The 16213-nt window shown below is 40.1% G+C and overlaps 1 protein-coding gene across 1 annotated transcript in view; it reads right to left on the minus strand.

Annotated features, from left to right (window-relative positions):
- Positions 1-16213, minus strand: part of LOC125455610 (latent-transforming growth factor beta-binding protein 2-like) — a 474230-nt gene that overhangs the window by 146040 nt on the left and 311977 nt on the right. The window contains exons 16-17 of the mRNA XM_048537794.2: positions 3007-3132; positions 413-538 (exon numbers count right to left, since the gene is read on the minus strand). Of these exons, the coding sequence (XP_048393751.1) occupies positions 413-538; positions 3007-3132 (252 nt within the window). The remainder of the gene's footprint in view (positions 1-412; positions 539-3006; positions 3133-16213) is intronic.

The following is a 16213-nucleotide window of genomic DNA, read 5'->3' on the forward strand; positions in this document are numbered from 1 at the left end:
CTACACCTTATAGAGCATGAGTTCCCTGATTGGGGCTGTTAATCTGGTCCAATCAGGGAGCCCTGGATGATGGATTAAAAGAGGCAGGTCAGAGATTCTGGAAGCTGAATCTGAAGAGGCAGTATTAAAGTCAAAGACTATTCCTGTATAAATAAAGGGTAATGTGGTGATGAGATACCAGTTTCTATGGCAATATTTCAAACTGAAATGTTAACTATTTTTCTCTTAATTGGTATATATTGTGAAGTTCTTCCATTGTACTTCACATATGTATCACTGTCTTGACACCCTGTATGATGCACTTTATGTATCTTCACAATAATGCATTTAGATGCCAATTTTATTATCTTTATCTGAAGGAAATGGTTACAAAATAGCAATACCTTGAACAGACTTTCTACATTTACTTTACCTATGCAGTCAGCGCCTTGTTGGTTCAGCACAAAACCTGTCGAACAAATGCATCGATAGCTTCCCAGTGTATTTTCACATCGTCCATGGCTACAAAACTGTGGGATTTGCCAGCATTCATCAATGTCTGTCAATCAAAATGATCAATTCAGAAATCATTACAAGCTATTGTATATAAAGAAAATAACACAAAAGTTCTATATAGCCACACATACATAATGAGTTTGAGGTTATATGTGGTTGTTAGGTGTAGACGTACAGTGATAAGTGATGTTTTCTGTGCTACACAGGCAGATGCAAAGTGCATCAAGTTGTGCAACAGAGTGCAGAACACAGAGTTACAGCCACAGAGAAAGTGCAGGTGGGGGGGGGGGGGGGGGCGGAGGGAGGAGAGAGAGAGAGAGAGAGAGAGAGAGAGAGAGAGAGAGAGAGAGAGAGAGAGAGATCAGAATTAACATTTGAGAAGCCCATTCAAGATTCTAGTAACAGTGAGGAAGAAGCTGTTCTTGAATCTGTTCATACATTTTTCAAACCTTTATATATAAGTGCAGGTTAACTCCCTATGTAAATTTGTCAATAGTATGGCAGTATCAAAACTACAAACTTATGAAGGCCTTATAGGGGTAATTCCAATTGTCACTAACAACTTGGAACATTCTTTACTTTTACTGCATAAACTAAAGTTACCTCAGAAAGAAAAGACGTCTTCTCTCTATATTTAATTTCTAAAGATCCTAATCTTACTACTTAATTTGGGGATTCTGCTTAATTATCAGTGAATGTAATACTCAAAAATGCCCAAATATGTCATTAATTGTGCAGCTTTACTCATTGAGCTACTTAAAGCTAATATTATAGAAAATGGCAATATCAACATTGTGTTGTAGTTGGTAGACTTCTGGTTTTTGGGGAATTAGACATTGATAACACACTGATTAATATGCATTTAGTTAACATTATGCTAGGAGTAGGTAGCATTAGAATGGATTAAAAGGAGGAAAAGTGTTATACCTCAGAGCAATCACAAAACAATGCTTATGTTAAAAAAAGCTCTGAAATGGGTATAAGATGAGTCATGGTTTATGGCTGCCTATATAGAAATGATTAATTAACCAATTCTGATGAGAAAAAGCCAATCAATTTGAAGAGAAGGCCGAGTTTCCATGACTTTCTATCACCTGTAAGCAGTTACACAAATCTATAATATTGCCCAGAAGTAGCATAAATCTCTCAGTTTTTCATAATAATTTTAGTCACTTTCTACTCAGGGGATCAAGGGTTATGTGGAGAAAGCAGGAGAATGAGGCTGAGGAACTTATCGGCCATGATTGAATAGTGGAGCAGGCCAGATGGGCCAAATGGCCTAATTTCTGCTCCTCTCTCTTTTGGTCTCATGGTCTATAACCACTTGTTATTTTGTTACAATTATGGGAAAATCTGAAGTCCATTACCTGATTAAAAGAAAAAGAAAAAAAATAAATTCCTGGCAAGATGAAGTCAGAATTATATGTATAGGCACTTAATTAATGTTGCAGGAGTCTCAAGGCAATGGATTTTCTGACATGAAATACTCCAAAACTCAAAGTATTAATAAGTTCTGCATGAGCAATATGATGTACTACAATGATAATTCACTTTTGCACAGAATATATCTATTAAGAGACTTCAGAATGAGTGATGGCACAACTGTAAACTACCATCACCAATGTGAAGCATACAGCAACAGTTTTTTTGGTAAAATAACTCACTCAGTGCTTTTACCCTCTGGAAGTCATCACCTTTCAAAAACAACCATGGTATCAGAAAAAAAAACTGCAACTTCTGTTTCTTTAAGAGAAGTAGACAGTTGAAAAAAAACAAGTTAAATCTATTCCAGATCTCCCATTTATATTGAGTGGGTGTTACAAATTTTCTCACAGTAAATATTCTTGTTGTTAATGTGTGGGAACATTGAATACCTCAAGTAGTCAATTTGTAAGTCTATACTTATGAAGCAGCTAAGTTGCTATGTACAGATTACATAAACTTAAGTGTGCTAGGAGCAACCGCAGACAAAGAGAAAAACAGAGTAAACATTGCATAGCCAGAAGCTCAAGGAGGATGGTGGCCATGGAATATGCCAGAGATTTTACTGTAAAGCAGCAGCTGAATGATAGTTGGCAGCAGCTCTAATTTATATGTTGGGAATTTATGCCTTCCAGTTGCTTAGGGAAGGAGAGGAGAATTGGAGTTAGTATGAAAATAAGGCAAATTGATGGTTTAATAAGATGTAAATGTGTGAAAGTAAGGAATTCACTACTCACAAAGATTCTGAAGTCACCAATTAAGACTTGAAGGGAAATTTGCAAGCAAGAAGAATATTTTGGGCATTAAGAATACGTTGTTACATTTTCTCTCAGACTGTGAAAACTTTCTTAGCCCTATGCATGCCATACCAGGGAAAGGAAACCTCCCCCGCACTCCCAGGTGAATCCTTTGTTTGGTTCACTGGTAATACCTTACAAATTAAGCAACCTGTTTTCACACTATCAAACAAATCAGGTTTACAACTTTATTTTTGCAGTTTTTAAAGCACAGTTATGAAATGTTTCATACCGACGCACTTTGTTTTCTGATCATTCAGCTGATAACCTGGGTCACAGTTACACAAATAACCCACTTGCTGATTGATGCAACGCCCTGGACCACAAATGTTTGGTGAAATGTCACAGGTATTTACAACTGTAAATGTGAAAACACAAAATAGCATAAAACATAATTTCTATTTTAAAACAGTATAAGCTATTAACATTTTGTTTCTATAGTTAAACACTGAATATTAGATTAGATATTCCAAGGGATGAAGCACATTTTATGTTTAAGTTGTAAATGCATTCACTATCATGCACAGTCATGGAATATGTCTTGTCAGTTTCCCCTGTGTTAACTAAACTCATAGAAGATTGAGAGACAAGCTCACAGCAACTTAAAAAATTCTTGAAAAGGATAGACAGGTTGGATGCAGAAAGGACTTTCCCCATGACCATGATGTCTACAACAAGGGCTACAATCTCAGAGCAAAAAGTAAGCGATTTAGGAGCAAGATGAGGAGTAAAGTCTTCACACAGAGAATGATGAGTCTTTGGAATTCTCTATTACAGAAGGCTGTGAAAGTTGTCTAGTCCCAATTGTTGGTACTGGACATGTCAGATGTCAACAGTGATAGATAGATTGATCTGGCTTAATAGATCATGCACTTTATTTCTGAAGTTTGGTTTCCATCATGGTTTGTCGCTGCATCTAGCCAAAGGGCTGTCAATGTTTTATTTTAACAAAATAAAACAAAAGCCTTTTATACTTATAAACCAATTTACAAAGATCTCATACAAACAACAGAAAATGAAAGATTCAATTCTTTTCCCAGCAATCTATTTTACAGTCACTCAAAACCGGTCCTATAGTCATGCCGAGAATAACTGTTTAATTTCTTTACTTTAAAGAACTCTTTCCAGCCCTTCTCCTTTGATGCTTAAAACAATCTGATGGCCTGAATACTTCTTTCCAATTCTGATAGCTTAGAAAAGTTTTACCACTGTCACAATCTGTAGACTTCTACAAGCTAAAAAAAAACCCTTCTGTTAGGATGGCTCCCTGTTCTCTCAGCTCAAACTAGACCTAGGCCCTCGCCATTTGTTTCTTTGTTATAATGCTTAGTTCTGTGAAATGTTAACAATTAACTCCCCAGGTAGAAATTTGAGTCATTGAACTTAAAGCTCACTGTTCAAGGTGGCTTTCTGAAATTTCTTAAAGAGAAACACTTAGCCTCACCAAACCAAAAACTAAAATCTCTTTTTCGACTAATTCCTAATCCAAGCTCCCAAATAATAACAATATACTGTAAACCTCCATCTCAAAGCTCAGTCTTTAAGTAAGGTCAAGACAGAACTTAATAAAGTGTGAAGCTGGATAAACACAGCAGGCCAAGCAGCATCTCAGGAGCACAAAAGCTGACGTTTCGGGCCTAGACCCTTCATCAGATGAAGGGTCTAGGCCCGAACATCAGCTTTTGCGCTCCTGAGATGTTGCTTGGCCTACTGTGTTCAGCCAGCTTCACACTTTATTATTTTGGATTCTCCAGCATCTGCAGTTCCCATTATCTCTCTCAAGACAGAACTTGATAGGTTTCTAATTACAAATTAGATGAAGGTATTTGTGATAGCATGGGACTATGGTATTGAGGTAGCTGACAGAAATGCTTGAAGGTCTGAATGGTCTGCACCTGCTGCTACATTCCTATATCAGTTGTGATTTAGAGAGTGTTTTAGAGTTTTATATTCAAACAAGTACAACTTGGGCTGATACTTTTCAAATGTATTTAGTTAGCACTCTTGATTTTCATTAAAGCAATTAGTGCCAATTATGTTCCCAAATATAAATCCAGAGATCACAAATCAACTATTTGTAACAGTTATTATTGCAGCAATTATTAGTTACCACACATTGTCTTATATCAAAGCTTAGCATTGGTGTATAAAATATATTGCAATAAACAGGAATGTGCAAGGATCCTTGTAGAACATGCTGGAGATGGACCCTGGGGAGTGATGTTCATGTTAAAGCATGGTACCGTAGGGTCAGATATTCACCTCCTGCATTCTGTATCAGGTTACAATGGGCTGGAGAACTGGGAAGCTCAAATCAGGAAACTTCCCAGCTGAACACATCTCACCTTGGGAAAGAGTACCAAGCCAGCAAGATATTTCCCCCCGCAACACCTCAAAGGCTCCCACATACCTTCAATGCCCACATAATCTATGCAGAATCATCCAACAGTACAGTAATTTTGGCATGTATGGAAATATACAAAAGCACAATCATTCGTATATTTCCTAAAAGAAACCCTGGAAGATGATCAATAAACCAAATGTTTAATGTACAGATAGCAGAAACTATAAGCACTTGGCACTTCTTCTTTTGTAAATTAACATTGAACCAATGACAAAATTGATCTAAATAAACCCAAAGCTGCCAATTAAGCAATGATAATTCTTCTCTGTACCCGTTTGAAAAATATGGAAGTCTCACATTCTTCGAAAACCCCATAATGCACACATGACATTGCCAGGAATCCTGAAATTGGGACCAGTGGTTTTTTTTCGAAAGATCTACAGTGTCTTTCTGACTCAATGAAAATCCAGCTCAATATCTACTTTTGCATCCGGGTGCCATACTTTGCTTTATAATGTTCCTGTGAAACATCTTTTATTCTGTTAAAAGGCACTACATTACAAAATAATTATGATTGCTATGAATAGTTATGCTTGTTTTGATTATACAGATCATATTAAAATCATATTGTTTTTGTTGTGGGTCTATCTACTGTACATGGACAGCAGTTGTTCAAGACGACAGCTCATTACCACCTTCTCAAGGGCAATTAGGGATGGGTAATAAAAGTTGGCCCAGCCACTGACAGTCATATCCCATGAATTAATAAAAAGTTCTGCTGGTGTGCTAATATCAAATTTCAGTCAAAGTACAGCGCATTCCCATTTAAGACAACAATTCACATGCTGCCCCATTGTCAAATTAACACACCCAATCATGCGCTCATCCCTAGTTGCCAAAAACTGGCAGCCAATCAGACGATATGGGCATAAATCTTAATGACTACTGGATAGGCCTACTCTTTGGGTGGCTCAGCATTGATAACGTTAGTGATTTTTTTCCCTCTGCTTGTAGGGTGGGTGATCAAGGGGACAGGGAATTCTGGGAGCCAGATGAGCCTGTGCAGGCATGATGGGCCAAATGGCCCCTTTCTGTGCCTTAACACTTTAGTGAGTCTGTGATCAAAGGGTGTGGCTTTCAGAGATCACTCCCTTGCCCCACTATCTGTGCCTCCAATTGCCCCCAGACTGCAACAAATGGTGCCCAACGCAGCAGGCAGGTATGGAAAATAGCCATCTTTCTTACCTACTGGGAAGAGGAGTGACTGGGGAGTTGATGAGTTGAGTGGCTATTCATTTATCACTTACAGGCCTCAACTGTTGGTGGGTCAAGAACGTCCCCATGGAGCTTCCCATCCAGAACTTAATTGGTGAAGTGGAAAGAAACATAAACATAGAAAATGGGAGCAGAAGTAAACCATCTGGCCCTTCAAGCCTGTTCCACCATTTATTATGATCACGGTCAATTATACAACTCAATAATCTGTTCCCGTTTGTCCTCTATATCCTTGGATCCATTTAGTCCCAAGTGTTTGCAACTCCTTCTTGAAGGGAGAAAGTATCTTGCTCAAGTCAACTTGTTATCATTCTCGCCGTCTCCAGAGAGGATGAATTCCACTCCGTGTTTTATAAAAATATCTCCTCGTTCAACTGTAAGCTTTTCCTAATAAAATACAAGAGGTCCCTTACTGATGAAATAGCTATCTAAATTTCAAACATTTTGCAACATGTTTGAATCTTAAAACATGAAATTTAAAACCGATCCCTTAATCCTGCTGCAACTTCTGAGAAAGTTTGCCAACAATATGTTGAATCATTCAATAGTATTTCTTTGTATCAATCTACATTCAGATATAACTAATTATTCAGGAATATTTTCTAATTTCAATGTTTGTTAAGAACATTCATATGTTTTTCACTCAGGTGACGTAAGTTTCACAATTTAACAGCCTTTTTTTAAACGCACCATCTCTCTCTTGTAACATTCTCTCATAACCGTGTCAGTCTTCTTTCTTTGGCCTAACTGAGTTGTCTATAGGGGCTTGGAGCTGGACCAATATGCCCAATCTTCACTAGGTGACCCTGTGCTGAACTACTCTGTGAGCAGTATTTTGATGAAATAAGGTTGGAGTCTAGTACTGGCCCCAAATCCCACACAAGGCAATATGCACAGGTGAAAGCTTGGCTCAACCCCTTCATAGATGGCGAGGAGATCTCGAGGCAATACTAAAGAGTCACTGTCTACTCCAAACTGGTCACTTCAGTGTTATACCTGCCTTGCAGATCAGAGAAAAGCCTGTTACCCTGAGGCTAAAAGCAAAAACATTCAACCCAATCTATTCCTAAGGAGCAAATGTCCTCTTTCTTTGTCACATTAAATAAGTGTGGTCTATCAATTTTTGAAGTTATCCATTATAATGGACCTGCTATTTTTTATATGAACAGAAGAAATAGGAGCAGGAGTAGGTGATCATGCCTGTCGAAACTGCTCTGCTATTCAATAAGATCATGGTTGATCTTCTTGTGGGCTCATCTCCACTTACCCACCCATTCACCATAAGCCTTCATTCCTTTACTGTTCAAAAATCTGTCTTTTCCTTAAAAACATGTAACAAGGTAATCTCAAAAGCTTTACTGGGCAGGGAATTCCACAGATTCACAACTCTTTGGGTGAAGAAGTTCCTCCTCAACTCAGTTCTAAATCTACTCCCTCTTATTTTATGCCCCCTAGTTCTTGTTTCACCCATCAGTGGAAACAACCTAGCACGAGGCTAGCATGAAGGGTCATAGTTTTAAGCTGGTTGGTGGAAAGTATAGAGGGGATGTCAGAGGCAGGTTCTTTATGCAGAGAGTTGTGAGAGCATGGAATGCGTTGCCAGCAGCAGTTGTGGAAGCTTGGTCATTGGGGTCATTTAAGAGACTGCTGGACATGTATATGGTCACAGAAATTTGAGGGTGCATACATGAGGATCAATGGTCGGCACAACATTGTGGGCTGAAGGGCCTGTTCTGTGCTGTACTGTTCTATGTTCTATGTTCTATGTTCTAACCTCCCCGCTTCTATCTTATCTATTCCGTTCATAATTTTATATGTGTCTATAACGTACCCCATAATATGCATTTTTCTCTTTGTTGATCCAGTTCTTCTTCTGTTCTGCTGTTTAGTTGTCTATAATGAATTCCTCATGTCACCAGTGCATTGAGTGTGGCATTGGTTTTAAACAATGCTGCTACTTGTCTTTCTTTTCAATTATTTGTTAGCATTTTGTTCCCTATAAATATGCTTCCAAATAGGAATGGTTGGTTCCCAGCTCATTCCACACACGCACTTCCCGTTGTGTGAAAAAGTTGCCCTTTAGGTCCCTTTTAAATCCTTCCCCTCTCACCTTAGACTTATGCTGCCTAGTTTAGGAATCCCCTACCCTGGGGAAAGGACCTCGACTGTTCACCCTGTCCATGCTCATCATGGTTGTATAAACCTCTGTAAGGTCACCCTTTAACCTCCGATGCTCCAAGAAATATTGCCCTAGCCTATTCAACCTCTCCACAATCTGTGCCATTATTATAATACTCATTTTCTAATCAAAGTGTAGTACCTTGTTTATTCTTCTCTTATGAGCATAATTCCTTTTCTACATTCTAGTTTCCTTTGACTCAGCTGTCCTCTTATTTTAGTATTATTTTCAGTCAGTGCACCAATGATAATACTGACTTGCCAGGAAAACGTAAACTTGCTTCTTGGGGTGAATCACTTTCACGTTCTGCTTATTCATAGATTAATAGTGCTTAAAATGTTGGTCAAAATAGATTAGTTAGCTAAGAAGGGGTTAATATTATCTCTGTCTTGCCTCGTAAAAGTTTCATCTTAACATTTTAGACCACATAATAACACAAATTGCAGCTGCGGTGACCATTCCAAACACAAGCAAAACACTGCTTAAAGAAAGTAATAAAATGTTAAAGCAGCAGCCTATTTAACAGCAAATACAGCACAGATGGCTTAGTCAGACATGTTATGTATTACTTCATCAGATCCCCGCTGCCCTGACTTTAAATTCAAGCTTGTTACTTTAGGTATACACATGAACCATTTGTTAATTCTATTATGCTTGTGAGATAAAAATCAGATACTGGGAATTCCAGATTCCTCAGTGAGAGCTAATTTGGTTTCAAATTGATTTGGCAACTCTCCCAAGATATACTATCTGAACAACACAATCCAAACTCTGTTCTGTATACTTTTACAGCACTTTTTTAAAAAAAAATGCCAACTTTGCGCTCTCTGTGCTAAAGCAGCTGGTAATCAACATGATTAAAATAGGTTTCTATAAATGGTTTGAGACAACTCCCTGCTGCTACCTGCCCCCATAAAACACAAATGTATGCATCGGACTGTAACGTAAAACCACATGATACAGGTTGTGCTTTGAAGACAAAAACCATTTTTTAAACGCCAATGTTGATTATGTCAGCAAACACAGCAGTCAAATTGCTCATAGCAATTTACCAAAAGCAAATGGATACAGCTGAACTGAATCTAGGTTTTGACTTGTTCTAATGATTTAAGGCCCAGGGTTAATGCAATCCTTTCTTACTTTAACAGTTTTATCCTGGACAATACTCAGCCCAAAGTGTGTTACAATTGGACATCACATATAAAAAAAAAACTGGTAAAGTGGATAGAGAAAGGTGTTCAATTATAGAATCCCTACAGTGTGCTCAGGCCCTAAAATTATTCAACTCTATACTGAGCGCTGAAGGCTGCAGTGTTCCTAAGCAGGCCATGGTTACAAGGGGTGAAAACTCTTGATATTGCAAGTGCTCAGATAAGAAGGAAGTGTTGGATAAACCAATAGTACTTAAAAATCAATAAGGAACTGGGGCCAGATGAGGTGCATGGAATGTGAACATTTCCTGCCTATTTACTGGACTTATCAGATGTAAACAGTTGCTTCTTAAGCCAACTTTCAAATCTGATACTCCAAGTTAAACATTCTGATTTACAAGTAAGAATTCTTGATCATCCTCAGTTCTTAAACACACCATTCATATTTTCCTTTCAATCTCGCCAAATTAAACATCAAAAACATATTATAATATTTAAGATGAGCAGCTCACTGAAATTTCCAACCACCCTTACATAATTGATACTTTGATTTAAATTAATTTCTGCTCACTTAGCAGGAATTAAAAGTTAAATATTACTTCCTTTTTTTGTCCTTAACGTGAGCACCAAGTTATTTCAGGTTAAGCATAGCATAACGTATACAACACGCAAAAGAAGTTTCCTCTGCTCTGTCCACACTTAGACCATATGATTGTGAAATATTTTGTTTTTAAGACAAGTCTTCTCCTCCCTCTGGGTGAGACTGGCAATTTCAATACCATCCATTTTCCATCTTTGTTGAAAGTTGTTTTCTCTCTGCACTTTAGCGAAGTTGAACCAACTTTAAAGCAGCCCATTAGGGAATGGTGGCAGAAACAAATTTGAGGTGACGGCACAGATGGGATGGTCCAAATAAAGTGTTGCTGGTGGGGGAAATAATGCTCGCAGCTCCACTGTACCCAAAGCCTCCAAAAGCTTTGACTGTGCTGTTGGACACCATGTGCTCAGTTTCTAAGGACAGCCAGGAGGGGTGCACCTTTGAAAGAGGGGCAGGCAGTTGGGAAGTATGAGCTATTTATGGACCACTGACTGGACCTATTAATGGCTACTTTAGCCAAGCCGTGGAGCAGACACACAGGAGGTGCTCTGAGTTGCCTTTGTCCAAAGGTCAGAAGTCTGGAGCTAACATTCAACTAGTTTAAGTTCAACAGAATTATTAAAACATGGGTGCATTCCACTGTGACCAATGTGAATGTGTGGTGCCTGCATTCCACAGTGCCACAGAAAGTTCAGATGGCCTGGGAGTCTGTGTGAACCAAAGCCTCTGGCTATACAGGGCTGTCACATGCAATGCCTCCACTCCAGGTCTCCGATGAAATGTGGGAGGAATCCCACTTCGACAGACGCCCGCTGGGCAGTGGGAAAGAGTGCCAGGCACATCTGGGTGGAAAATTAAGGTAAAAAAAGTGGATGGTTTGCAGCAACAGCCTGTGCTGGAAACACCCTCCATATTGCCTGGAAAGACAGAGTGAGAATTCCTCCGAGACGGCTCAGGGTTTGCAGGTCAGTTTGAACCCTGGGTCGAATATGAAATTCCATTTGAGTTGAAGTAAACTCAGAGGGATCCTGGCACACGTCTGTACCTCCTCATGGTTGTTAGTACTGTCAGGGAGGGCGTCTATGTGGATTTCTTCCAGGTGCTCCAGTTTCCGCCCACCATCCAAAGACTTTCAGGTTAAGTGCACTGGCCAAGCTAAATTGCCCTTGGTGTCCAGAGACATGCAGACTATGTAGACTAGCCCTGGTAACTGTGGGATTGCAGGGATAGGGTGAGGGAGCTGGGTCTATGTGGGATACTCTTTCAAGGCTCCGTGCAGAATTAATGGGCCAAATGGCCTCTTCCCACTCTGTAGGGATTCCATGATATGATACTCAAGGTTAAATATGCACTGAATGGTAACCTCTCCTACCAACATTAGGGCTGCATGGTGGCTCAGAGGTTAGCACTGCAGCCTCACAGCACCAGGGACCCAGGTTCAATTCCGGCTTTGGGTGACTGTCTGTGTGGAGTTTGTACATTCTCCCTGGGTGCTCCGATTTCCTCCCACAATCTAAAGATGTGCAGGCTAAGGTGGATTGGCCATGCTACATTGCCCGTGGTGTTCAGGGATGTGTGGGTTATTTGGGGATGGGTCTGGGTGGGATGCTGCAAGGGTCAGTGTGGACTTGTTGGTCCAAAGGGCCTGTTTTCACACTGTAAGGGTTTTGTGACTTTATGATCTTTTAAAGCTGGGTAATAGCTGGACTAAGCTTTGCATATTAAATGCCACTTGAGGGCCTCAATTGGTCCATGAATGGGCACTTTAGTTCACAGTGGCAGTGGAAATAGTCACACTAACAATGGCATGGTATCCTCATTTATTGGTTCACCTTGCTTTCCTGTCTGCAGTCCACCAATAATATCGAACCCTTATAGGAGAGATGTCGTTACCCTTGAAAGGGTACAGAAAAGATTTACAAGGATGTTACTGGGGTTGGAGGGTTTGAGCTACAGGGAGAGGCTGAATAGGCTGGGAATATTCACCTTGGAGTGCCAGAGGCTGAGGGGTGACCTGATAGAAGTTTACAAAATCATGAGGAGCTTGGATAGGGTGATCAGCCAAGGTCTTTTCCCTTGTGTAGGGGACTTCAAAACCAGATGACATAGGTTTTAGGCCGGAGGGGAAAGATTTAAAATTTAAAATTACATTTAAAAGGAACCTAAAGTGCAACTTTTTCACACAGAGGGTGGTGCGCAATTATAACGAGCTGCAGAGTAACTGGTGGAGGCTGGTACAATGTCAACATTTCAAAGGCATCTGGATGGGTACATGAATAGGGAGGGTTTAGAGGGATATGGTCCCAATGCTGGCAAATGGGAGTAGATTAATGCGGGATATCTGGGCAAGTTGGACCAACGGGTCTGTTTCTACGACTCTATGATTCTAATATGGCATTAAAGATGTAATTAAAAATAAGAGGGGGTCTCAAAAGTTTCAACAAAGAATTATGAGTTGCCAAAGGAAAATAAAAAATTAGGTCAGATCTGTATCAACTTCAAATGTTGTGCCTTTCTTCATATAATCAAGTGCATTGTTTCCTTTCCAGAAAATGAAATGTTGGACGGAGAGCTGGCCATGGTAGACATCACAGCGGCACTTCTCAACAGGGGCTTCCTTCAACCTGCTCTCTAACTGGTGACCTCATTCTTTATATCCTTTTATTGCTTTTCTTCTTTTTGACAAGCGATCCAGAAGAGACTGCCTTTTGTTTCATTAAAAATGTTTTCTGATTCCAAGCATGTTGTTGCAGAGCTACAGTGGGCATTAACAGCAAACTTTACCCCATACGCGTGACTGTCTCAATACATTAACCCAAAACAGATTGTGCATCCATCAAGTGCTGATATTTCTAAGACCTATTATCATACTTTCAGTCAGACATAATCTGGTTTAGAAGCAGAGTATGCCTTTAATTTCAGAACAATAACCTCTGATACTACCTACGTGACATCAGTTCCCATCCTAATGACACCTCAGAGATTGCTAAAAGTCAAATTTTGCTTGAGCTCATTCCTTTCCTACAGGCAGAAAGCATTGAAAGTCTTCATTATAGAAACCATAACCACTACACAAAAGGAGGCTTTTTTCTATCAGTTGGCACTGAACTCAGACCTAGGTGTCTGGAGGAAAAGTGCCTCACAAGCTTCCTGAAGTTTGCTCTCGAGGTTTTATCAGGTAAGTGTCCTTGAAACTGTTTGATGTAGAGTTTAGGGCTGACAGTATCTCAGTGCTGAAACTGACAGAGAGAATATTGTTCAAGCAAATCTGTTATAAAGATGTGCCAAGGGTGAGTGCTCAGGGTTTTAGGTGGAAGATGAGAGAAAAAGATGCTTGATTGCTTTTGCCTAAATCTTTTCAGTCTCTTAGCACTGGTGGTTCCTCTGAAACAGGAGAAGAAACTGTTAATTAATAGTTTTTGGGAAGTGATTGAGATTCATTCTATTCCTAAGGCTTGTAATTTGTGCAAAAGGTATGTGGGAGAGGATAAATGGTATTGACCAAGAAGCCTATCTATGTGAGACCAATGGCAGAGTAACATCATGAACCACAACATGACATGACTGCAGGGAAAGCAGCTGATGGGTGAGTAGGATTGGTGAGTATTTCTAGTATTTAAAGCAATTGTGTTTAGGTCACCAGTCATTTTTTCCCTCCTTTCTTAATAATAGCTACTTAAATATAAGATCGATCCTGATCTTGTTAAAAGATACACTACAATAAAGAGTAAAGAGTGGGGTATTGTTCATACGGAAAGTACAGGGATACTAGCGTAAGTAAGTAATAAATTAAATAAAATACAATGGTGGTAGCAGGGTTGGTGATGGATTGTTACCCGCAGCATTTGGGATCTGCTGGACACCAAGGCGATTCCCAAATGAGCACACCTTTAGAAAATGGTAATAGCTCAAGGTAGTCTGCACTTGAGTTGAAGACCTGGAGCTCAAGCTGCAGATAGTGTGCCACATCAAGCAGGGGCAAAGATAGCTGGTCATCACTGGAGCTTGGGAGTTTGAGGAGTGACCTTAGAGAGGTTTATAAACTCATGAGGGACTTAGATGAGGTGAAAAGCAAAGGTCTTTTCCCAAGGTTTGGGGAGTTCAAATTCGAGGGCATTATTTTAAGGTGAGAGGATATAAATGGAATAATAGGCCAGATGAATGTATGGCTGAGGAATGGGTGGACGGGGCAGAGTTTTCAGTTTTTGGATCATTGGAATCTCTTCTGGGGTAGAGGTGATAGGTTGTACTTGAACCAGAGAGGGTCCAATATTCTCATAGGTCGATTTGCTAGTGTTACCCAGGAGGCTTTAAACTAGTTTGACAGGCAGGGGGGTGGACTGTGAATAAGAGAGGGGCTAACGAGAAGTCAGGAGAATACACATTAGCCATCGAGAGTAAGTTTACTCTTCAGGATAGCCAGGGGCATAGTAAAGGGAAGGAAAAGACTTGTGGTTTTTAAGTACGTTCGTTGCAACTGGTAAGGCAAATGAGTTTAGATCATGGATTGGCTCTGGGCACTGGGATATCGTAGACATAACAGAAACATGGCTGAGAGAAGGGCAGGACTTGCAGCTCAATGTTCCTGGGTATAGAAGCCCCAGGCATGGCAGAAGTACAAGTAAGTGAGGAGGGGGAGCTGCCCTTTTGATAAGGGAGGACATAACAACAGAGCTTATCGAAGATATTCTTAAGGCGTAAATAAAAACCAAAATAATTCCTAAGGTTATATTCTTTAGATGTCATTAAATGAAGCCATATGGTTAGAAATTAGAAACAAGAATGGGACGGTCACTCTGTTGGGACTGTAGCCAGCGGGTTCTAGAGGAGCAGATGTGTAGAGAGATTGCAGATACCTGTAGGAATAATAGGGTAGTAATGATTGCAGATTTTAATTTCCCCTGTGTTGACCTGGGCACCCAGAGCGTAAAAGGCCCAGACCATGTGGAATTTCTTAAATGTGTCCAAGATAGTTTCCTAAATAAATATGTAGAGGGACCTACTTGGAAGGGTGCAACACTGGATATCCTGTTAGGAAACAAGGTCAGGCAAGTGATTGAAATGTCAGTCGAAGAGCACTTTGGGTCCAATGACCGTAACTCTCTTAGTTTTAACATTGTTACAGAAAATACACGACAGGTCTACAGGTTAAGGTGCTCAACTGGAGCAGGGCCATTAGGCAGGATCTAGCAGTGGTTGATTGGATGAGTCGGTTAGAAGGAAAGAAACAACTGGCAAATGGGAGGCTTTTAAAAGTGTAATATCAAGAGGCCAGGGACAGTATGGGTTTAAGCTATTGGACTGAAGTGAATCCGAGATGACTATAAAAATTGTTGGAGCAAACCCAAGACTAAAACACCAAAAAGAGGATATGAGATGGATCTGGCAGATTAGCTTAAAGATAATTCTAAAATGTTTTATAGCTATATTAAGAGTAAAAGAGTGGCTAGGTAGAGAATAGGTCCCCTTAAAGATCAGCATGCTGTCTATGTTTACTGAGGACAGAATCATGGATGCTAAGGAAATAAGGACAACAAGTGGGGATGTTTTGGACCACGTACACATGACCAGATGGGGGCCATTTGCTGCCTTAAAGTGCATCAAGATGGATACATCCCCTGGGCTTGATCAAGTCCATCCTCGGATGTTGTGGGAGGCTAGCGAAGAAATTGCAAAAGTAGACAAACCGGAAGCTGGAAGAACACAGCAGGCCAGGCAGCATCTGGAGGAAAGGAAAAGTCAACATTTTAAGTAACCTCCTTCTTCAGGACTGATGTGGGGGTGGGGAAAGCTGCAGATAAAGCGGGGAGGGGCGGATGCAGAATTGTGGTGACAGGTGGACATTGGTAGTAAGAGCATCCTGGTTGGCCGATGGCAGGGGTGAATCCGTTT

Source organism: Stegostoma tigrinum, chromosome 10 (genome assembly GCF_030684315.1).
Source record: "Stegostoma tigrinum isolate sSteTig4 chromosome 10, sSteTig4.hap1, whole genome shotgun sequence".
Classification (NCBI taxonomy): Eukaryota; Metazoa; Chordata; class Chondrichthyes; order Orectolobiformes; family Stegostomatidae; genus Stegostoma; species Stegostoma tigrinum.